Below are 25,583 nucleotides of genomic sequence, written 5' to 3'. Positions count from 1 at the left end.
ACTCTCTCGCGTCAAATTAAGACACGAACTTGGATTCAGTCTGCATAACCAATGAAATGCATTCTAGAACAAGAATTATAACATATTTTAATCGCACAATACGTAATTGGGTTTCTCTACGGGAAAACACGTGAATATTGTCATATCTTTCGATTCCATTTCAGTTTTGCATTAGTTCTAGCCTACATTTATAATTCATGTTCCAGTTTAATCCTTCTATACTAGCTCTAGCCAGATGTATATCAATATATTAACTGTAAATTGTTTTCCGATACTATAAATATCCATATTTTTCCAACTATCTTTCTTCAAATGCAACAAACCAAAACTCATCTATTTTCGACCAATTTTTCGTCGCCAAAAAACCATTTCGACCAAATTTTTTTTTCCCGATAGACCAGCACAGTACTATTACGACCTGCCCAAGATTCTCCCCTTAGTGGTCAATCAGCACAAACTGTTGCATTAGAATCTACACAGTCGAACACGGGGTATGACATATCTCTTTATTTCTAGCAAATTGTGTTGTGTGTTGTTTTGCTATTGTTATGTTCGTTGATTTCTGCTCTCTGAACTTTTTGGCTTTTGTAATTAGTGTTTGTGGCTTTCCCAGATAGCGCGTAGGGTCAATATATAAAGGTTATGAATTACCCGCGGCTACATCCCTAGAGCTGTATCAGACCATCAGCAATTATTCTCGACGAATGATGTGCTGAGTAGTTGTTACTCACGAAGAATGAGTATTTTGGGCACTGCGGACTGCAACTTCGATGCATAATGAATGCTGGAAATTCAGCACCCCAACTACACACATCCTCTTCCCACGCTGCAGCTTTTCATCGACGTAAACACACGATGCATAGTGTTTCGATTAGTTTCCATTCGTTTGTGTGGCTTATTGCATTGTGACTACATAATACCATGTGCTGTTGCAGTTCAACGTTGAGACGGTGATCAAAAACTGGTTATGTTCCCATCGAGAGAACTGACGACGATGGTGTCCAGCAGGTGTGGGAGGACGAACTAGAATATTTTGAATAAAACGAGGAGTGGCTTGATATGGGAATATACACGCTGCTCACGATTGAGCCGCCACACACATAATCGCTCTGATTCGAAAGCAAATAATCGGTTGAATGGAGAGTGGTTCTGGTATAATACAACTGTGGGATTGAAAATGTTGCTCTATCAAAAGGATGGGTTATGAGTGCGTTGGTTGCCGGAAGTAGAATGCTGAGAAGTGTTGATACCTTTGACATATATGATATTTTCTGTGGAAAGGCGAAAGCTTTCCATGGTGTTCAATAATTCAATGAGACTGGAAAGCTACTTTTCATGATTATTTGTTCTGAGCGCATGGCTATCTCCTATTAAATGCTGTATATCAAACCACTCCTTAAATACATGCTATTTTGTATAAACTGCTATTCGAAATGCTTTGTCTTTTTTTAGCAATCTGTCCGAATTCATCTCGTCAAGGCGATTCCTGACAACATAAAACCTATGCGTAAATCAGCCATGAAATAGGTGATATATATTTTTTTCGCGTAGGTTTATGTTTGAAGAAGAATCGTGACGAGAGAAATTCAAAAATATATAAAATATTATACTTCAATTCAGTCGCACCGTCTATTGGTTTTTTCCGCTGTGTTCTATTTAATGGTAAGTACGAAATTATGGCCACACAGTATTTTTCATATAAAATTGGATGTGTTGAGCGGAATAAAGCCATATTTTAGAGGAAGTTTTGTATATTCCTATCGCGGGTATTGGCATCACGTTAAAGGTGTTCATCAAGGTTTGAATAGTTATATAGTTGGTTTAAAGACCTTAATCCAGATCCTTCATTGACCTAATTAACGTAACGTTGTGATTACGTCACAAGTTAGCAGGTTATCTCCATTCCGGCAGTAAGTAATCCCACAAATACGCAATTGAAAGCATGCGAACAAGGCACTACAAAAACAGAAACAGTGCTAAAGTTTTTGGTTTATTTCTGTTGAGTGGCGAAAATGTTACAGATATTTGAAACAGTGGCAATGATTTCGTGCTCACCCTTTATTTATTGTGTATATGTACATGGTGTATGTAAATAATCGTTTTGTTGCATTGAAAGTTCACAATGGGTGGAGAACACTCTGAGTAATATGAAATCTGAGAAAAATCCACAGTCATTTCGTCAATCTTGAAAAATGATTTCAAATTGTTCCGATTGCTCTCGGCCTTTTTCTCGATATATTTCCAGTATTTTTGCTACACATTTTTTATAATTACAATTATAGTGCATGCCCAAAGAAGCCAAGCATTAAACTCGCCGAAATTCCGCCATACCGTGGAGAGTCGATGAAACACAGTTATAGTATTCACGATAAGCGAAGCATCAATCTTGGGTATGATTTTTTGAAATTTTCCCCTTTTTCAAACCATCTAGATGTTTATTTTTCGTACTATAGAACGCTTATATTGTCCAAACTCGCCAAATTTGCAACCTTTGTTTTGTTTTTTCAAAAATGTCTTCAGCTTGCGCCTCATTTTAAAATATTCCTGATTCTCACATAATTCGGTTTACTATGCGATACCTAGAACGATTGGATGTTAGTTGAACGAAGAACCAGTTAACCGTGGTGACCCCCTTTTCGTTGACAATTTCAGTGAAACTATGAGCCCCCGAATATCCTCGCCACCTATACAGATTCCAGAGATTCCACCTTTTCGCAAGCAAGCACACTCCACAATGCACTCGCCGGTCAGCCAGAGTCCGTTGGCGAATGCTTCCCCGCCAAGGATAGCCGAAATACCACCCTTCCGACCGCGTAACAAGTCCAAGGAATGGATGCCTAACATCGAGGTGAGCCGACTGAAGGTATCTGAACCTTTTAATACTAACCACGTGTGTTTCCCTTCTTCTTTCTCTTCTCTCGCTTGTCTGTCACACTTTGAACCTTCCTCTCGTACTGGCCGCCACATCATGTTAACACTGCAATTACAATTCTCTCAAATATATAATAACAAACTAAAAGCACACCGAACACCATCTCACGATCGGGCCCAGTGGAGGTGCCGAGTGGGCCAAGCGTTTGAAGGCCGTAGATCCTTCCATTATTCACAGAAGCACCGACTGTATTGTAGCGAAGGTAACTGCAAGCGATGCATTTTTTGTTTCGATGGCGTACCTCTTATTGTTTGTGCAGCTGGAATTCACAATTGGCCTACACCGCACCGTGTTCACTAAATTGCAAACAAACGATAATTGTTGCACTTAAGAAATACTGTTCTAGATTAAGTATTTCGAGATGTAGCGGGCTGCCGCTTGCACATCTCTGAATTGGATATATCTATATATCTATATCTAGGAATAATTTCTACTGTTATTAGAACAATGCCCAATCTCATTGTAGCACTTTTTCAAAAGATTCGTTTTTCGTTTGCTTTGTCTCGCATGCATGCAAAATCGATATTTATGTATGTGATCAGTCCAAAAAATATTACATATTGTATTTTTGTTGTTTTGTTTGTCATAATAAGATTCTACAGTGTTATTACGTAAATCGTGCAATCTGGTAGGATGTTATTAAAAGTTGAACATACAGGGTTTTCCATTTCGGGCTTCCGAAAGTATACAGCCCTGCGCTGACAACCGTTTGACATAGCTGTCAACCAAAGCGTCATATCGTTAGTTGAATGTCTGCCATTTTACAAAATGGATCGTTTTAGCATCGCACAACGTGTTAATTTTGTTAAATTATACTATAAAAATGATGAAAAACCGGCAAATGTTTTTCGAGCATTACGGACGGATTTTGGTCGTCATGGACGGCCTACAGAGCACACAATCGCTAATGTAGTGCGTAAACTCGAACAAACTGGATCCGTAGCGGATATTATGAAACCTGTGCATCATCGTAATATGCGTTCGGCCGAAAATATTGCTGCTGTTGCTGCCAGTGTGGAGGATGACCCGAATGTTTCGATTCCACGGCGTGCTCAGCAATTGGGCTTGTCAAACACATCATTGTGGCGAATTTTGCATTTGGACTTGCACCTACATCCATATAAAGTCCAACTGGTACAAAAATTAGAGCGTGGTGACCATGGAATGCGTCGAGCATACGTCGATTGGGTGAACGAACAACAGCAACAAAATGCTGAATTTTCGCATCAAATTTTCTTCAGCGATGAGGCACATTTCGAGCTCGATGGCTATGTGAACACTCAAAATTTCCGTATATGGGGCTCAGAAAATCCACACATGATTGTTGAGAGGCCATTGCATCCGCCAAAAGTCACTGTTTGGTGCGCATTATGGTCTGGTGGAGTTACCGGGCCGTATTTCTTTGAAAATGAGGACGGCGAGACGGTAACTGTGAATGGTGAGCGCTATGGCCTCATGTTAACCGATTTTTTTTGCCACAAATTGAAGATATTGATACAGATGACATGTGGTTTCAGCAGGACGGCCCCACGTGCCAAACAACACGACCGAACATGGCCATATTGCAAACGAAATTTGAGGGACGCATAATTTCGCGTTTTGGTGATGCCAATTGGCCGTCCAGATCATGCGATTTGAACCCGCTAGACTTTTTTTTGTGGGGTTATGCGAAAGACCGTGTCTATGCCAACTCTCCGCACTCTTGAACATTTGAAAGACAACATTCGTGTAGTTATGACCGAGATACCACCCCATATGTGTCGAAAAGTCATCGAAAATTACCTGTTCCGGATCAAGGTGTGCGAGGAAGCCCTAGGTGGACATTTGAATGATGTTGTATTTCACACATAATGGCATAAACCAAACTTTAATTTGAAATAAAAGTTTAATCGAAATTCGAATTCTAAGTGTGTTTTATTTCAATTTACTTTCGGAATTTAAAGTTGGAAAACCCTGTATATGCTCACATTGTTGTATAGAATTTCCTCGTTCTGTACAAATTGATTTACTGTTGAAGTAAAGTCAGTCAGAAGTATCCAAATCTCTTTCATTGTACAACATTGTGATTATTGACGAAATGTGACGTCATCAGCATGAATCAGAAATCGAGCCTCAAATTGTAAAATTGAAGTGTCTAGAGGTGTCCGAATTCGTGAATGATGAATTCGACGAATTCGTGAATAACGACACCATCTACATGTTATTATGCTAACTTAATGAGTGCTATTTTGATGCATCGTATCGCATTCGTCTGATCCACTGTAATTTTAATTTCTACCTAGCGAAAAAGCATTGAACGATGAGTAGAAAATGCTGAAATGATGACCTTCAAAAAGATTGCACAGACATTCTCGAGGAAACCCTAAACACGAACTACAGACCAAATCACTGCGGAGAGTCAAGGACATTTTTTTAAATAAAATAAACATTCTTTGTAACGCATTTCGTGTTGATTTGTGAACCTACATTATTGCACTGCACCAAATCGGATTGAAATAGTGTCTTCAAACATTATTGTATCAATTATTGTTCGTTTCTATCAGTTTACATACATTTTGCCCATTCTCATTTTGAATCTCACCCACGAAATCACTATTTGATCTGAGATAAACAAATTTCGTGTAAGAAAGCACGCACAAAAATACCTGCTCTCGATTATACTTTTTAATTTCTGCCCGCTGTGTTTCAACAAACATTACTCACATTACAAAGCCTTGCGATGATAGACATAATTCACGTCAAAATGTATCTGATTGTAGAAGCCTCGCCAATACACTTTGGCACTATAATAACTCTCTGTTTAAACGTTTACAGCATCAGGAGTTGGCAACGGGATCCGATTCGGAGCTACTGAAGGCGGCACCGTCGTGGAACACTATGGTGCCCAAAGTCAGCGAACAGTCGGGAACTAGCACGAGTGCACCGTCCGTGAAAGCACAAACCGAGGAGGAAGATAAAGGTAAGACAAAAAAAAAAACAAACACAAAAAAAGGATTTGCATTGTGTTGAACAACAAAGCTTCCTTATTCTCATTACAATTCAGAATTGTGCAATTTTCATCAATGTAGTTTCTGAGGATTCACATCTGCAACAATTTTTTTTACAATGGTTGGATGCTCTAACTCGTTTATCAAAAACGTTATCGAAAACTAAAAAAACGTCGTTGAAATCATAGAGATTTTTAACTTGAAATTCACAAACCGGTAATCATCAAGATAGCTGAAGTCACCAAGGTATCATTCGGATCTTATCTGGATCTTGAGGATTTGGGCCTCAAACGAGTTCGGTGCCAATGGAACCGAATCTCTTGCAAAAAATAACACCGAACTAAGAGTTCAGGATGCTTCCATTGTCAATACTTTCCTAAAACAGCCGTTATGATGGGAAGTTGCGACCCCTAAATACTAGATTAATCAGGAGAAGGGCCAAAGATAAGTCAAGTTCTAGAAACCCATGTGGGGTTCAGTAAAATAAAAAAAATCACTGTTCACTGTTTTATTCCAACTTTGTGTGGGATTACAATGTTATGAATACGTCGTTATGATACGGTTAGTGAAATGAATTATCAGGTATTCACCAAAAAGACTTTTCCGCGGATATTGTACTTAGAAACTTTGAATATATACTTTGAATATTGTATAAACAATTATGATACTTCAAATATTGTTGGTCTACTTGATTGTTTGTCCATGAGATCGTCGTTAGGTTCCGCGCCTAGACACTCCTCCTAGATCCGTTCAGGTAAAATAAAACGTACCTGGCACAATGTTGTAGCAGGTTCTTGGTGTACTATTAAATTTCTTTGGATCTTTGTTCGAGACTATCCGGCTTCAATTGATGAATGAAGCTTTTGGTTGTCCTCTCTCGGATTTTGCAGGATTTTATTCACCGGCTCATGAAAATCTTTTAACAATTTGTGGGTCCAAAGGAGTTCTTGGCAAGCTTCTGAACAAGGCACCGGTCGATCTTGATGTGACGCAGATTTGTTTCTTGCTGCCCAGCTAACCGCACCACCAACAATACGAAATGAAGAGCCCGCAATTAGATTCACAAACCTGGTGATCACCTGTCTAATCTATATCAGCATACGCTTGAAGACCACCTTTTGCGTCTTACAGACCACCCACGTTAAGTTTCGAAAATGGAAAAGAAGGAATACGTATTTCGATCAAACATTGTTTTTTGATGGAAAAAAAACTCCTGAACAATCAATGCAGTGGTTGACGAAACATCATCCCACTTCTGCTCCTTCGGGAACAACAGTTTATCGGTGGTTTAGTGAATCTGAGATGGGCCGTACAAGCACCGCTGATGCACCTCGCTCTGGAAAACCTAAATAGGCTACGAATCCATAAATCGTAATACAAGTGCATCGACTCGTTTTGAACGATCGTAAAGCGAAGCTACGCGAGTTAGCTGAGCCTGTAGGCATTCCAAAAGAACGAGTGGGATACATTTTGCACGACATTCTGAACATGAAAAAGCTATCCGAAGACGGGTGCCGCGTTTGCTGATCGTCGACCAAAAACAGCGGCGCGTTGATGATTCAACAGCTGGTGCCAGCCGAAGCGACCAAAAGAGCAACGGTCGGCTGGGATGGTTTTAGCCTTCGTTGTTTGGGATGCGCATGGCATAATCTTCATCGATTACCTGCAGAATAGAAAAATAATTACCGGAGAGTATTATGCAGCGTTATTGGACAAACTGAACGACGAAATAAAGAAAAAACGGCCCCATATGGCGAAGAAAAAAAGTTATGTACCATCACGACAGCACACCGTTGCATACGTCCTTAAAAGCTATGGCCAAGTTGGACCAATTACGATTCCAATAGGTTGCTCACCCACCATATTGTCCAGATTTGGCCCCAGCGACTACTATATGTTCCCAAGCTTTAACACGTTGAGCCTCGATTTTTTTTGTTGCGCTTTCCAAATAAATCGAATATATTTTCATTTTCTTATTTTGTAACTGTCAGTCCCAGTTAGTCAGCGCTTTCCTACTAAAAAGCTTAACGTCCTCTAGTCGGTCCCCTAGGGACCGACGCGGGGCTCAACGTGTTAAGTGGTTTGTGCGCGTGCATGTTTGTGCGTATGCGTGCTTGGGTGCGTGTGTGTAAGTGTGTGCTTGTGTGCGTGTGTGTAAGTGTGTGTTTGTGCGAGCGCTCGCGTTTCAGCGTAGGCACGCAGAAAATTTTCGGATCAAATCGCGTTAAAAAAATCGCGTAATTTCAAGAAAATCGTTAAAAAAAGTCACGTAATGTTAAACAAATCGCATAAAAAAAAGAATCCAGTGTATTATATTTTGAAAATTTATGGAATTTCAATACTTTGTGAAATAGTTACCATTTAAGGAAAGTAACATGAAAAATTAAATCTCCATGCGATTCTACATGAACAAATATATATATATATATATATATATATATATATATATAACGTTTTATCCTATAACTAACCATTCTCGAGATATAACCAATTTAATATAATTAAAATCATGTTCGTGAAATATTAGAAAATGCATACTGCTGCTAGACATGCTGGATTATGGTTTCGACATCGTATAGAAATTTCATCAACATTATTTTCACTATAAAGGAAAGGTTATATCTCGAGAACGGTTAGCCCTTGTATAAAACGTTCTATTTATGTAGAATCGAATGTAGATTCAATTTTTCTGTTACGTTTCCTAAATGGTTACGATTTAACTATGTATTGAAAATTCAAAAATTCAAATCTCCATTTTGGTGAGTTTACCCCGGCACCACTGTACGTATAACTTTGTTAAATTTGAAAGGCTTTTCAATAAAAATATACCAAAAAAATTCTAACAGTACATTTTAAATGTGATTTTTCCCAAATGGTTCATTTATTTTCTACCAACTTTGTCAACGATAATATTTGAATCGGACATCTGGATTTTGAGATACGATTTTTTTAATATGAGTTCAATGTTTCTGCATACGCCCTTAAAAAAATCAGTCGTAATTAAAATTGATCATAACATAATGAAAATTGGAATTTTGGGTAGTTCATCATGCACCCGTGGCCGAGTGGTTAGCGTCTCACATTGTCATGCCGGGTGTTCGGGTTCGATTCCCGTTCTGGCCGGGGAATTTTTTCGTCAAAGAAATTTCCTTTGACTTGCACTGTGGCATTCTAGGCGTGTTATTTGGCTTAAAAATCTCAACTAAGTATTAATAAATGACGCTAGTTAATTCATACGTTGAGAGGCAAAAGTTCCACAGGGAACGTTAACGCCATTCAAGAAGAATTCATCAGTGCGCTACACATACAGCGCCACCGTCCCGTCAACTATTCTCTTGGACTTATTTTGCCGACATCAAAGTTGCCGGTGATTGGGTATGTGAATGCTACCATACGATTTTGATGGGAGAATATTTGACATTTCATTCCTTTACGTTGACTTCACGGTGACGGGACGTTGTATGTGTAGCGCACTATCATCATAAGTACCAAGTTTCAATAAAATCGGAGAGGGTCACGTCAAAATTTGTTGTTTTGGAGCCTATTTGGGGTGGAATTTCTCTAATGAAAACCCTAACATTCTTCGGGTTATCGGCTTCATTTACATCATTTACAGATATCACATCGGACTATAATTTTCAATACTAAGCATTTGTAAAAAAGTGATTATCAAAACCAGTGATAAAATGTTTGCGTTAGCAAATTCCGTAAAAATGTATCGGTTTTCCATTTTTTGTAATAATAATAATAATAATAACAATAATAATAGTTGTTTTAACTATTTTTTTATGTTTTCATGTTAAGTTCTAGGAAAAAGTAATAATCGACTTTAAATGCATGAACAAATGATCTTTTATACAGAAATCTTAATTAAAATGAAAATTTAGTATTAGTATTATTATTAGGAATTTGCGACAAAACGGTGTCTCACGATGTTCAAATTGCAGAACTTCTTGTACTTTCCGATGACAGTATCAAATGAAAATCGCCGAAAGCGTTTATTTGAGACCTTGCTTGAATGTCACCAACAATGGTGCGAACGTTACACGACAAAATCTATATAGATAATCTTGTAAAGTTTAAATTACGTAAAATCGGTTATTCTCCTGGAAATTTCGGTAGAAGTAGTTTAGAGTGTATTATTTACACTGTACTTTTATCGCTGTCAGTGTTTCGAAAATTTGAAAAAATGGCGTCACCCGCGAATTGATTTGTTATCACGAAACTCTGAGCATCGAACAGAAGGAGAAATGCGGTCAGAATGGATGTTCTATTAGTGATCAGCATCACAAGCGTGTCGTGAGGCTTTTAACAGGGATGTGGCCAAAAAATTTAATCTGTCCAAGTCTTTCATTCAGAGAGCCAAGGACCTGGAGGGACATACTTACAGAGTACAGAAGGCTCCAAATCGTGACGACCGGCAAAATACGGTGGAAAAGTAATGGGTCTGGAAACTGTACACCTAGATGCTGACGAAGCCTCATTGTCTCATCATAGATGATGAGACTCACGTCAAGGTGAACTTCCGGCAGCTTCCGAGGATACTGTTCTTCACCGCCCAGCACAAGTTTGATGTTCCGGAGGAAGTAAGGAAGCAGAAACTTTCAAAGTTTGCCAAGAAATACATGATTTGGGCTCGCTTGCCGGTTATGGTATTGAAGTTTAATGAAATAAATATGCCAAAAGCTTTCAAGGAAGAATATTAAAAAATATTGTGCCCTTGATCCCGAAGCCATGTAAACTATGAATAACAATTACAATCAATAACTACGAAAACAAAATCCGATTTTTTTCCGAGTGTAATACTTTTTTAAACAAGACTAGCTCATTGGCTTTGATTTGATATGTCGTTAACTGAATCGGTCCAATAGTTCATTGCAGTAGACCATTGGTTGATTTTGAAAAATCATAACTCAAGAGCAAAAAACAACGCCCTTTGAATTTTGGATCTGTTATGTAAAAAGCTTTCAAGGAAAGATATAGAATATAGAGCGTCCTTGGTCCCGAGATCATGTAAACTAAAAAAAAAAACGAATACAATCAATAAAGGTGGCCGTACACTGTTTGCCCGGAGGTCAAATATTTGATATTTTTTGACAGATAAGGTTTGATTTGATATTTGTACAAACACTATTTTGTTTGCCACTCTTCAATTTTCAACAGTAGTAAACAATATCAAACACCGAACATGGAAAATTCAACTGAAATATTCAAGGTAACCTAACCATGTACCGACAGGTTCGAAGAACAGACTGAAAAAATATTTTAGGCATCCAATAATTGAATATTTGCTTGTCGTGTTTTGTGTAGAATATATTTGATCAGTACACGTTGACCAAATTTTATCTGTCAAAAAGAGCCAAATATTTGGCTTCGGTCAAACAGTGTATGAGCACCCTAAGAATGAAAAATAAAAAAAGTATGCGAAATAAAAATAGCATCATTTCTTTTTATTGTAAAAATCAAATTTGAATAGTATTCTGATCGATTCGCTGCCAACACTCTCGAATTCGACATTTGAGCATGTTTACGTTGTCAAATTGCTTGCCATTCTCGTAAATACGGCGCGCGAGTATAGACCAAAGGTTTTCGATGGGGTTCAAATCCGGAGAACAGGCTGGCCAATCAAGAACTTCGATATTTCTATCAGAAAACCACGCTTTTGTCAGTTTTGAGTTATGGATAGCAGCATTGTCGTTAGTACTGCCAGCCATCTGTTCCATCAAGGTTGAACTTTTTTCAACCGAAAAGAGCACGTTGTTCCAATCCTCGGTCCTGTTCTTTTCTGGTTCACTGCAATTCTACGAATTCTCCGTATATCCATCGCCGAGAGCTTACTTTTCTTTTCCTGTTTCTCAACGCGGTCACCTTTATGACCGTTTTTCAAGAAAATTCCAACAGCCGTGTGTGCCCGATGAATCTTTCGATCGATTTCTCTATTAGAGCGGCCTGCATCGTTGTAGGCTTTGATTTTCACCTTTTCCTCGAACGTAAGATGCTTTGATCGACCCATGATGTCTGAATGACATAGGAAAACTTTGATCTCACTACCAAACGAACCCACTTTGAACACCACTTCGACTATTTTGAAAATCATAACAAACACCTGTCGAAAGGAGGAGGAAAGGGTGAATTTATTACAGGGTGGTGCTATTTATATTTCGCACTGATTTTTTGGAAATGTTGGAATTAAATGTAAACAGTCCACAGAATAACCATCATAATGTTGGCAAAAGATGATATACAGGACAAAGGCAAGCTGTGATGCAAAATCAGATATTTATACAGGGAATTTTGAATGAAATCGCCAAAAAACGCAGTGGTGCTATTTTTAATTCACTTAGTGTATATTGGGTTGGGGAAAAAGAAGTGTCGTATATTGTCAATATATGGCAACACTTAAACATATGTTGTGTTGTACTTATCGCATCGGGTCATACTATACGGCTATTTAAAGACGACAATCTGTGCTACAAGTGTCGTTTTGACAGTGTTGTGATTGTCCTTGTCCTCAAGTTATAGTGCGTCAAAGATGGAGTCCACCAAGCAAGAAATTTGCCATATTTTACGTTTTTACTACCTGCGAGGTAAAACTGCAACGAAGGCGGCCGAAAAAATTCATGTAGTTTATGGACCCGATACTGTAACGATTTGCACAGCACAGCGTTGGTTTGATCGATTTCGTTCTGGTGTAGTGGCTGTCGAAGATACACCCCGTACTGGTAGGCCAATTGTCGTGGAAACCGAGAAAATCGTTGAAATCAGAGATCGAAATTCTCGCTCGGCTGCGCGATAAATATTCATTCAATCAATCTAGTTTTCGATGAACTGTGTATTGTTGATATTTTCGTCTCTTCCTTTTCACCGAAAATTCTTTTTCAGAGAAAAAGAGATGTCGAAAATCTCTATCTCGGAAGTTCAACGAGAATGCTTTTTCGTCTCTCATTTGGTACTGAAAATATGGAGCGAAATTCAAAGCTAACTCTACCAACATTAGTCTGTTAGAGCAGCGTCCAAACGATCTGCATTTGGACAGCATGTGAATTGTACAAATATTAATACATCTCATGTTCACTTCACGATGAAACCCAATATTGCCGCATGTTTTCAGCTGTACTGGGGAAGTGAAAAACCATTATCGGCATCAAGGAGTCACTGAAAACGAGAACATTTTTCGGCAATCATAACTCACCGAAAAATAAAAATCGGCTCTGCGTTTCTCGCGGGAATCGAAGTGAGCGTATAATATTCTTTCGCCTCCTATATTTTCAGCTATGTTTCTCTGTGGGTGAAAATAGATGTTTTTCGTCTCAAATCGGCGAGCATTTCGATCTCTGGTTGAAATCATCCAAGTAGACCGGCATGTGAGCATTCGCTCGATTGGCCAGGAACTGGGTATAGACCATAAAACCGTTTGGAACCATTTGCAGAAGATTGGATTCCAAAAAAAGCTGGATGTGTGGGTGTCACACGAGTTGACGCAAAAAAATCTTTTAGACCGAATCAACGCCTGCGATGCACTGCTGAAACGGAACAAACTCGACTCATTTTGCGAAGAAGATGGTGACTGGTGATGAAAAGTGGATCACGTACGACAACCTAAAACGAAAAAAGTCGTGGTCGATGCGCGGTGAGCCGGCCCAAATAATCGCCAAGCCCGGATTGACGGCCAGGAAGGTTTTGCTGTGTGTTTGGTGGTATTGGAAGGGAATCATCCACTATGAGCTGCTCAACTACGGCCAGACCTTCAACTCGGTTCTCTACTGTGAGCAGCTTAACCGTTTGAAGCAGACCAGAAGCGGCCAGAAATGAACAATAGGAATGGTGTTGTTTTCCACCAGGACAACGCTCGGCCTCACACATCTTTGATGACCCGCCAGAACCTACGGTAGGTCGGTTGGGATGTCCTATTGCACCCACCGCATAGTCCGGACCTGGCTCCAAGTGATTATCATCTCTTCCGGTCTATGCAAAACGCTCTTGGTGATACTAAGTTGGCCTCAAAAGAGGCTTGCGAAAATTGGCTGTCCGAGTTTTTTGAAAATAAGGACGGACGGACGTACGACATTTCTTTTTCCCCAACCCTATATTTTATTGTCTGAAGCTACAGCGTTTTTTCCGTGATGCAATTTGATGTGGGACATCCTTTATCATAGTACAATTGTTGAACTGTAAGTGAGCCTGTAAAAATAAACGAATTATAAAAAAATGCTGAGCCTCTCGAACTGTGCGCTGAAACAAAAGTGACAAGTGAGACTCATAGCACAATCATATGCACGAAATGCAATAGAACTGTAGATGAACTGAAACGCAAATCAGTTGTGTATATTGGTGGAATTGTTGGGGTGAAGACTATAGTAATAAAACATCTACGGAAATGTATGATTTGTGAAATGTGATTTAATTACTTTTATTTTATTTTATTACGAAACCTAAGCAGAGCTGAATGAAAACCTTTTCATCTTTTTCGCTCCTTTTACAGCAGCTGCTGAGCTAGCAGCGAAGAAATCACGCCTCAAGCAGAGCCTGGTAAAGCGAGCGCGTTCAGTGGCAATATTTTCTCTGAAACTAAAGGAGCAACGAGCAAAACGTGCCGAGAAGGCAGCTCAGGAAGCGAGAGTAAACATTCATAAATATATTTTCAGTTTGTACTTCATTGTTACAATTGTAGGATGCACTTCCGGCGCCTCCACCAGGTGGTGAACTGTCACTGATTCCTATCGAACAACTGATCCAAGTGGACGATGTCCTCAATCAACTAAATCTTAACCACAGCAGAAACGAATCCCACACCGGCAACAGCAGCAGCAGTACCCATACCCACAGCAACAACAACAACGGCTCAGGAAATACGTAAAATTGGACGTCGGCATCAGTCACCACGGGGAATTGAATGTTGTACAGCATAAAACGGAGAAATTCCTTAAATATTAGCACACAGTCATCCTAAAACTAAGGTCTGATTATGTTGAATATGTTTGGAATGTGAAAATATATATATATATATATACGCGCAGTATACGCGCAGATCAGAATGAACTGTACATTACGGGAAGCTTGTGGCGAAAACAGTTTGAAACATATTTTAATCCTAGTCATCTGCAATAGGGCGTAGATGTTCATGCATTTTACAGTAGGTAATCTAAGAGTAGAAATTACATCAGGAAATACAATTTAGTGAATAAAAAAGGCTGATGGTGGTTATGGTTCGTCGGATGAGCTATCGAAGGTATGAAGCTGTATCCCCGCATAAGATGACTAAAGTTCGATAATAGTTTTGGACATATTTTTTACAAAATTGAATAGGATCGATACGAACACTTGTGCTATATAGCGGCCAAAGAGAAAATTACAAAAAAAACTACATTATTTAGTGCGCCAGCTTGATTAAATGTTTAAAAAATAAGTAGTAAATGCGGCAGATTTTTACTGCAAATCATAATTTTGAAATGTTTGACAGATCTTTTTGTGCTATGATCAATTTTTCAGCATGTGAACAGTACAATCGGTAACTAACTTAGCCAAACACAATCGTTTCGCACGAATCATATTGTATAATCATTTCAACTATTACGAGCTTTTTGGCTTTCATTTCCTTATCGAGTACAGTTGAAAAGTTGAGAATAAGTGCGACTTGCGAATGAGTTTAACGAAATGGTGTATTTTGATATTTCATTCCTCGCAGGTTTTTATATCACAGCTTCAATTTCCACAAGTATGAATGAAGAAACGAACGAATCTTTACCAACTACGTTTTTCGGAAATTCAGATCGATTTTGAATCGGAATTGAATCCCAATGAATCAACTACATATCTCCACACCACTCCTTTTATTATCGAACTACAGCCAGTGCTTGCAGGTTATTCCGGCAAATGATGCAATTTAGTTGTTAACAAACGGTGTTAATGTAATGAGTGTATTTATACGATCGTTTCTTCATTCCTACTTGTAGAAAATGAATATTTCATCAAATAATGCAAAGACAAAAAACGATACAAAATTTTCAAAGTGTTGCTTACAATAATTGCCAATACAATGTACTCTCAGCATGGAGAATAGTCATACAAGTTCATTCAAAATAGCGTGGGTAACATTTCATCAATACGGTAAAACTTGTCCGGATGTCATCACAGTCATAATCCATTATTAATTTTGGTGTCATTATTTTTTTATTAAAATTTTTCTATTACTTTAGTATTGAGTGGTTCTGTTGTTTTTCTTCTTATCAAACTATTAGTTAAACTAATGGGTATTTCAACAGGGACGCTACAAAAATAGAGCGATAAAGACAGCAAACGACGCCATATTTTTTTCCGCTCTCTTGACCTGTAAAATGAATGTCAGATACAATGTACAACCCTTCCGGAGGTTAGTATATTTTACTCGATAACATAAGTAAACTTGATTGTTGTCATATCTGAAGAATGTGGTGAGAAAAGCGCGTATTAATATTTTTTTGTTGTTGCCGTAAGGCAATACGGAGGTTACAGTTTTGATATAGTTCTAATAGGGGAGATGCGGTTGAAATGAATAGTGTTGGTTAAATGAACCGGTGCTCAAATACCGATAATTCAGCTAAAAACTACACTACACTTCTTGATTATCCTATTCTTAGAACATATGAAGCTATTTAAGAAACCCTGTTATTCATGAAACTGTCAAATGTAGAAAAAAAAAATAAAACAGAAATTTCTCTCACAGCATCCATTCAGATGCAATTTTGCGCGCATCGTATTTAAGGAATTTCCCGTGAAATTTAAGTTATTCGACCTGATATCTTCGACAAATTATCAGTTTGGACGACTGTTCACATATTCGATTAGAGGTAAACATATATTTTGTTTGATTTCATGTTTTCTATGTTTTCTGGAGCTGATATACTTTTCACATGGTGTTGCTTTTGTGGCTTTGATCCTGGGAAAATATGCTACCCCAAACGAAACCAATCCTCAATATGTGAAGCGTTATGTGTTTCTTATTACGTTTTTGTACGTATGAGAAAATTCTAATTACTACTCTAGGTGAATAAGCCCAGATCATTTCATGGATATATCTATTTTCTCAATAATTATTCAAACAAATTTGGACATGAAACAACGTATAAATCTAACCCATTTAACATGATATGTACAGGTGTTCGTTTGACCACGGTTAATTAGCCGCACACTAAAAAAATGTTTCATTTTACAACTTTTTTTCTTTTAAATAAATATGTACTATTTTTATTTTTTAGAATAAAAACTGTTTGATATCTTACACAACAATTAGTTAAGCTAAGATATTTTTCGAAGAACGAAGATTATAGCGATATGCGGAAGCATTAAATGGGCATATTCCTTAGGGTGTTCTTCTTCTTTGTTTTTAAGAGGCTTTAAACTTTGTAGTTCATTCGCCTCAAACCTTAGGGTGTTCATTTTAACCGCATTTCCCCCACATACGTGCATTTTCTCCGAGAAAATGTAGCCGATATTGGGCTTACATATCATGGTTCTGCTCGGAGACGAATGAATCAAATGATTTAAAGCCTTCGTAAACAAAGGAAAAGAGGAAGAATAATTATTCTGCTTGACATATATGTTTACCAATTTCTCCTCGTTGGATACATCAATCATTAGTACGGTGGAAAATTGCTATTGGTTCATAGCATTTATCAAAAAAAAAAGTTATATTCACTAGAAATGTCTCTCAGTGTATGTGCACACAAGGTGGGATATTTCAATAAAGCATGAGCGTTATCGGCAAGGTTATCATTATAAGCACGTAGCGCGACACAGCCTCCTACTTACCAAAAAAACAGGAAAACGCGAAGTCGTTCATTGATTTCAGATAAGAAATTCAATGATTTCTGACAGCATATACCATTTAGCTATGTGATTGCATGAGAGGAAAATCCTCTTAATCAGTTTGCGATCAACATCTAATCGATAATTCGAATTCTAGAAGGCTAGAAATATCATTACCAGATTCGTTTATTATCTAATCAAACGTTTGGTTTGCGAGCTTTAGCTGAAGAAAACTGATCCACAATTACATCTAAATTAAGGTCTGCTAACGATTCTTGAAGATCGAATGTATTACCAAGGCTTAGGTTCATTCTAGAACACAGATAGCTTTTAAACAATTCAAGCTTGCTGAAACTGTGTTCGCACGATACCACTATAACTGCAAGCGTCAGGAAAATTCGTAGCGCTGTAGCTGCGTCTTGAACACTTTCACCTCTGATACAAGATCCTCTGTATCAACGTCTGAAGAACACTTCCGTCCGAAATTTGACGCAGCCTGCTTCAATTAATACATGCTCATAGATGTTAGTCCGTCTTTTGTTATAAATGAAAAATCCAACTGCAATATTATTTTCTCGAATACAGAGATAACCTCCAGTCAAAAGCTATCTCCAATCGTTATGGGGCTATGGAGTTTCTAGTTTTTTGTTTGTTTTCCGTGGTTGAGTAGCTTATAAATTGTCAGGGATTCCAAGTAGAATACACTTTTCATTTGCACACTGAATGACATGATTAAACTTTTTCATCTCCTCGAATCATGCACGCAAGGCTCTAAGCCTTTAAAAGGCCGTGGAAACTAGGTAAGGAATCGATTCAAACTTCATATTTAGCTTTGATTAAAAAATAAAGGATTGAATCAGTTGATAAAATTGGTGGCAACATAGTTGCCACTGCCAGTTAACCACAAAAACACTGTTTGCCGCTACCTTGTAAGTTCACTTTATTTGGGTTTTGCAAAAATTAAATCAATATTTCTAGGGAAGCGAAAACTAATAACCTTTTGAATAGACTAACAAACAAAAAATTTAAAATTTGAACTTTTCATCAAATCCATCATTTAATTTATTGAGAAACTGCGTAATCTTACTAAATAGAACGCTTACAGTGAAAAACTAATCAACTTGTTGCATTTTCAACGAATTTCAACGTAATTTTCAGCCGGCGCTCCAAAATCGCGATTTTTCTACATAAAAATATCTCCCAAATTAATATCGTACATTTTTAGCAGCCCAAAAAAATTGAGTATCACCAGATATCTTTAAAAGTCTTTTGTTAAGCAAAATATTGAAATAAAATTCCAAGTGCAGCGAAAAAATATTGTTCGTGGGTGGCAATACAGTCAAAGCTCTCTATAGCGACAATTTATATAGAGACAATTCCTTCTATAACGACATGTCCAAAGCTCCCTTCAAAATCGCATAAAAATTCTTTTCTTCATTGCGACATTTCTCTGTAACGACCATTCCCTGTAGCGACACATTACCGCTCATACATATCATTCTCTATTGCGACAGTTTTTAATGCCCCTCCATTCACAGTGCTATACTGCCGTTCTACGCATAGTTGTCTCAAGTTCCAAAATCAGCAACTGAGAAAAACGCAATCATAGTTTCCTAGCATATTAGTCTACCAGAAGCTTCAAGCATTTCAGTTTAGCAATACACCGGGCTTTTTATGAGCAGTAAACTATTGTCCAATGAAATGTGAAAAATTCCCCTCACTTGAATCAATCAACTTTGATTATAAGTTTAAAAATTCATGCCTAGAATATCAACATGGAACAATTGAACTTGATGTTGTTTTTTGAAATACTGGGAACAAACAATAAGCTTTTAAGAGTATTTTTTCCGGAAGGTTATGCATAAAACAAATAATCTGCAACACCTTCGCAGAATATAAATCTCAATGTTATTAGGCATTCACTAACAAGGTGTATACGTGTTCTGTTGAACTTTTTTTCTTATTTTTTTGAAAATCAGCTCGCTCTTCCAAACTAGAAATGAGTGAATTAGCGTTGCTGAAAGCGTGGCCTTAAATTCTTGTACTTGAACCTATTGATTTATTATGGATCTTCAAAAAATACATGACGGGACAATTATGCCTAGAATATCAACATGGAACAATTGAGCTTGGTGTTGTTTTTCAAAATCTGGGAATAAACAATAACTTTTTCTGTGTTTTTCAAGTAGATTATGTATAAAAACATCGTTTAATGGAGAAAAGTGAAAATTGTCAAAAAGTAACATGGGAAAACTATGCGTAGATCGGCAGTATAATAATTAGCTAAATGGAATTTAGTATATGACCATGAGCGAAAATAGTCTATGTTAAGTTTTGCGAACATTAACCATCTGTTCGCGCATAACTAATATAAATTCTCGGATACTTTACAAAAACGGAGAAATTTAAATTTGAAACATGATACCAAACCTGAAAACATATTCAGATGCGATTCTGCTAACGGTAAATTTTGAAATTCTGTTCCAATTCTGCTGCACATAATCAGCTGTACCATTTCGTAAAACAAAAGGGCAATCAAAAAAATAACTTTTGAAAGTGACGTGATCGCTCTGAAGCTCTCGTGATTCCAGTGAGAAACAAACTCAGCGATACTGTGTGTAAGTAAAATTGAATTATAATTAAGTTTTAAGAACAATACTGAAATTTCAGTATCTACCAAAATGTCAGTTGAGCCCTCATGATTTAGAACGCATATTTGGTGAAAAAATGTTGTTCGTTCATTTTCATTAATTGGATTATTTTTGCCTTTAATAACAATGCATTCTCTATGTAGTGGATTTTTATAAGAAAAGAAGCACTTTTCCCCCTCCTAATTATTGGATCTCTTTTTTTCTTTTCTATTGGATTATGTTTAACAACCAATTTATTCTATCCGCATGACTCAGCTCAAAATGATCCTGGCGCAAACAAAATTCATTCCCGCAAAAACAGTGCAAGAGATGTTTTTAAATGTTTTTAAACATTATCTATCTAAATATCCAAAAAAAAATCGTGAAATTGCAAACTGCAATATTTTCCTCTACACATGACCTCTGTGCTTCAACCACTTGAACTTGGAATAATGGAAGCATTGGAAGTGCTTTTATTCTTTTGAAGGTTTGGTTATAAATGGATAGTATTTTCAAATATCATTTGTAAATACAAACTTCGATTATACCTTCGATGATATTTGAAAAAATACGACCAATAAATACAAACTTCGATTATACCTTCTATGTCTGGCTTCTAATCCAGACTATGTGACTTTTGACAACTACTTATGCGAAGGAGCAACTTTGTCTGGCGATGACATAATAAAAACATTGCTCTTGCAATGTTTTTATTATGTCATCGCCAGACGACATTGATGATGAAACTCATTCAGTGTCTGACGAAGTAGTTGACAGTGGAACTATAAGCCCATCCTCTTAAATCCAGCTAGAAGATGCTTTCCAAACTATTTATGCTGATTTATCCACAGACACAAATTTACCAAAGAACAGCATTTCATTTTTTTTCATTGAACAAAAAGGGTTAGGGGACAAATGAGCTGAATTTTGTATATATTGTTCAATGTTTTGTTGTTTTTTTTCGAAATAATTCAATTTGGTTGTTTCGTGTGAACTCGAGCGTTTCTTTCTCTATAACAACATCCGAATTTTTTAAAGCGACAGTTCTTTATAGCGTCAATTCTCTATAACGACGGTCCCTTGCGATGTCACTATAGAGAGTTTTCACTGTATATTACCACGGCCTTTTAAAGGGTTGAGGAGTTTACTTGTTACGTCGGTTTCATGTACGTACAGAAGCAGTTGCTTCTTTCATGATGGATGTTTTTTACTCGATTGAAAGATGAAATATAATACGGGAAAAAATGCTATTGAAAATTCTTGGATTTTGGCGCCCCAAAGGGTCAGCGCCCCCGGCAAATGTCGGGTTTTCCACCCGCTGACTACGCTGCTGAAATGAATTATTTATCATCTGACGGAGAATAAAATATGAGAAATATTCTTGAAATCTATTCCCTCAATGAAAACAACTGTTACGGAAATTCCGAGACTACTCACATAGATGAATGGTCCAAAAGTAGAACATTACCTGTTTTACTGCTATTCTTTGCGTCTCATTCCGAATAGGGAGATTCAATTATAAGACGAATACGTTGTAGCATTCATGTTCATAAATACTTGGACGAAGTCTAGATGTTTTGAGTGAACTGTAGGGTAAGCTGGAGTCATTTGGACATACGATACATACAGCAACTATAGAATCACTCCATTTTTCTGAGTTTCCAGAGATATGTAAGAAGTCGGTTGAATTGAAGTATGTAGTGTAGGATATAATAACTATCTTCATATAATAGACTGGTCATCTGAACTTTATTGTTATGTCCAGGCGCGAAACATTCAAAAAACTTATATTCCAGTGTTTCATAACTATAGAACCAGATGGAAAAAATCTTACTCCTACACAAAATTAACGTCAATTTCACATGAATTACAATAAGTTTTATAATTTGTAGGACATCTTTAGTTCTCAATCAGTTCAAATAACCCATTCGGGGCGGTTTCGACCAAGCTGCGCCATGTTGTAGTATGTATCTCGTTCAACGCAGAGAATACTGCTCGTTTAAGTTCTTCAAATCACTCATACTGCATGTAAACTGCATTTACAATTCGTACGATCACTCCTCATAAGTTCTTGATGGGATTTTGATTTGGTAAACAACCTGACCAGTCCAGAATCTGAAGCCCCTATTCATTAAACTCTGTCATGACCTTCCGGATTTTAAGAATTGATGCCAAATTACCCAATTATCACGGTGTTTTTGATGCTAAAACAAAAGTAAATGACTTCTGACTGTGCGTTCGTGTTAATGAAAAGCTGTCTGAACCAGGTCTTTTTGAAAATATTTTCCTCAAACCATCAAACTGCCGCATGCAAAATCAAGAGTTGAAACATTACATGACACGTTCCGTGAGACTTTCCAATATGAAGGAATTCTATTCAAGTTGGTTTTTTTTTCATCGGAGAGGTTCTCCTGGAATAGTGAAACCCATGGGATTGGGCTCCACATTAGGTTTTGGACCCGGAGCTTTGGTGATGGGATTTTTATGGCATGGGGAGAATTTTCTCGAAAACGCCTGGTTTAGATAGCTTACCATCAACAAGAATGAACAGTCAGAAGTGCAACAAAGTACCTCAGAATCATTTACTGTTGTTTTAGCATCATATACAATGGTATAATTGGGTAATTTGGCATCAATTTGTAAAATCCGGAAGATCATGGCATGGTTTAACGAATAGGGGCTCAGATTCTGGACTGGTTAACCAAATCAAAATCCTGTCAAGAACTTACGAGTAGTGATGGTACGAATAGTAGATGCAGTTTACAAGCAGTATGAGTGATTTGAAGAGCTTAAACGAGCAGTATACTCTGCGTAGAACTAAATACACACTACAACATGTCGCAGCTTGGTTGAAACCACCCCGAATGGGTTATTTGAACTGTTTGAGAACTATAGGTGTCTTACGAATTGGAAACTTATTGTAATTCATGTGACATTGACGTTAATTTTGTAAAAGAGTGAGATTTTTTCCATCTGGTTCTATAGTTATGAAACACTGGAATTTTAGTTTTATAAAGGTTTTGCGTCTGGACACAACAATAAAGCTCAATTGGCCAGTCTTATAAATGAAGTTAGTTATTATGTCCTACACTATATACTTCAATCCAACAAACTTCTTACATATCTCTGAAAACTCAGGAAAATGGAGTGGTTCTATAGTTATGAAACGCAGTGTAGTAGAACTATTGATATTCTTTTTTAATGCTGAGGTGTAAATCTAGTTTTTCTTTAAATTTCTCATTTCATCAAATTTTTAATTTTTTTTTCATCAATCAGAAAACATTTGAAGCATCATGAAATTTCAAACGATGTTTGAAAAAGACGGTTTTTTTTTAGATTATTTGAATTAAGATGTTCACATTAAGGTGAACCCACATTATCTATAATGTTGCTCGTACGTCTATTCTCTGTGCTAACAGCATGCCTCAACTATAGTTTACGCTGACAATCGACTAAAGCACTGATGTTGGGCTTATATCTGATAATCAGTTGAAGCCGTTCCGTTCTATTCACGATACATGCCATATCTGTTCATTTACGGAATGTAAAACACAATGCAATAATATTTACAAAATAATCAAACATAGCATATTCCTATATTTACTGCTTACGGCATACAGTTGCCACTGGGCCTAGTTTGCATCTAAACAATAGTGAAATGAATCCGTCGAGTCAATTAAATCAGGCGAAATTTAGCGAGCCAGGCAGCACACAACCCAAAGCCGTCTTCATATGAGAATTCAGCTGAATTGCATAGATCCAATTCTCACCGATGTATAGCATCCTATTCTGACAGCTGAAATGATACCGTAAGCACAACTCTCACACGAGAAACACTACAACAATTGAAGTCAACTATACTATCTAGTCTTTGTACATAGCAATTTTATCCCTAGCAAGAAGACAGAGCCCTTCTCTACTCATTGTAGTTTACTTCCTCTGGAAAAATCTTCATCTCTCAACGGAAAAATTACGAACATTAATCCAATCACAAAATCGACAGAAGCTATTCCTAATCCTAAGCATAAATAGAAATTTTGCTACGTCCATTGACGTTGTATAGTTTTCAACCAATTTTTATTGCAATTTATCTTATGTTCCATAATTAAATGCTAATGCCATTGATTTGAATTGAAAGCATTGAAAACAAAAAAAAAATTGGAATGCAGATTATTACTCTTGAAAAGATCGCATTTGAACCGAATTTTCTCAAATATCGAGCATCGCAAACTTTATGTTAGGCATTGTGAATTGATGATCGTTGATTGCGTGCGTACACTTTTTATAAACGCCATTTTTGTCGGCTTATTGTTAGTTTCTAAACGTTTAGTTTCTATTGTTTCCTTCGTGTATGGAACCCACCAAGTAGCAGAGTTTCAATTTGCACACCAGCTAAACTACTAATCTAAATTCAAACAAATTAAAAGACGTTGTTGAATATATCAGAGCTAAAATAAACGCAGTAAAAGTTGATTAGTTAAATCAAATATTCGATAAGAACTGTACAATATTTCTTTTCAGGAATAAAATGTTGATGTTACTTGAAAATGCATGTTGTTTTGATTTATGAGATAAATATTGTGCAATCATTTATACACCGGAAATGTCAACGGATCGAGAAGCAATAAATTCAGTCTTAACATTGTGGACAACAAATAACGGAGGAGCATCCTGTTGAAACCCCTTAGGTTTACTGTTCAACAACTGAACAGTAGAAATTTCAGCACTGTAGTTTCTAGGCACTGAAATAACCAAGATGTAAGTTGCATTCCTTTGGAAAACGTCTCATAGTTCTAAGACGATCCGAAGGCCATAATGATTGTTTAACTTTTAAACGATAATGTGTGTTGTCGTCTTTCCACTGAGGAGCGCTTTAAATCCCACAAACATCAACGACCAATGGCGGAACGTGATGAACCAGCAGCGACACCAAAGTGTACAGCATCTCTGCCTGGCCATATGAATGACCCGGAGGTGATGAATGGGAAAGAAACTAAGCGCAATTAAAAATCCGTATGTGTTTTTGCCCTCGCCTCAAAAATTTCATAGTGATTAAATTAATTATGTTTTTTTGATTTATATGTGATGTAGCGAGTCTTACTCCAGTTTACGGTCAGCTTCTCGCGCATAGCTGTCCTCTCCTGGGTGTACTTTTAGGTTGTAATTATAATTGTAAGTTTGTAATTTACAGTCCAGCCGAATAGGTTTGCGCTGGCCGAGGAGATAACAAGCCGGTGCTGTCTAGGTGAT

General features: G+C 37.3%; 1 protein-coding gene across 8 annotated transcripts in view; it reads left to right on the top strand.

Moving 5' to 3' along the window:
• The window catches only part of LOC129774749 (anoctamin-8), a 106,874-nt gene extending 81,993 nt beyond the window's left edge, over nt 1-24,881 (top strand). For 3 of the 8 annotated variants that reach the window (XM_055778684.1, XM_055778683.1, XM_055778680.1), the window contains 7 exons: nt 397-491; nt 2,283-2,390; nt 2,653-2,863; nt 3,021-3,134; nt 5,747-5,891; nt 14,402-14,538; nt 14,591-24,881. In XM_055778684.1, coding sequence (XP_055634659.1) covers nt 397-491; nt 2,283-2,390; nt 2,653-2,863; nt 3,021-3,134; nt 5,747-5,891; nt 14,402-14,538; nt 14,591-14,776 — 996 coding nt within the window. In that variant the 3' untranslated portion in view covers nt 14,777-24,881. The remainder of the gene's footprint in view (nt 1-396; nt 492-2,282; nt 2,391-2,652; nt 2,864-3,020; nt 3,135-5,746; nt 5,892-14,401; nt 14,539-14,590) is intronic. The other 5 variants (XM_055778682.1, XM_055778681.1, XM_055778685.1 and 2 more) reach the window with 5 other exon arrangements.
• The last annotated feature ends 702 nt before the right edge of the window (nt 24,882-25,583 follow it).

The sequence above is a fragment of the Toxorhynchites rutilus genome, chromosome 3 (assembly GCF_029784135.1).
Source record: "Toxorhynchites rutilus septentrionalis strain SRP chromosome 3, ASM2978413v1, whole genome shotgun sequence".
In the NCBI taxonomy this organism is placed as follows: domain Eukaryota; kingdom Metazoa; phylum Arthropoda; class Insecta; order Diptera; family Culicidae; genus Toxorhynchites; species Toxorhynchites rutilus.
This window is presented reverse-complemented; position numbering and strand designations above follow the sequence as displayed.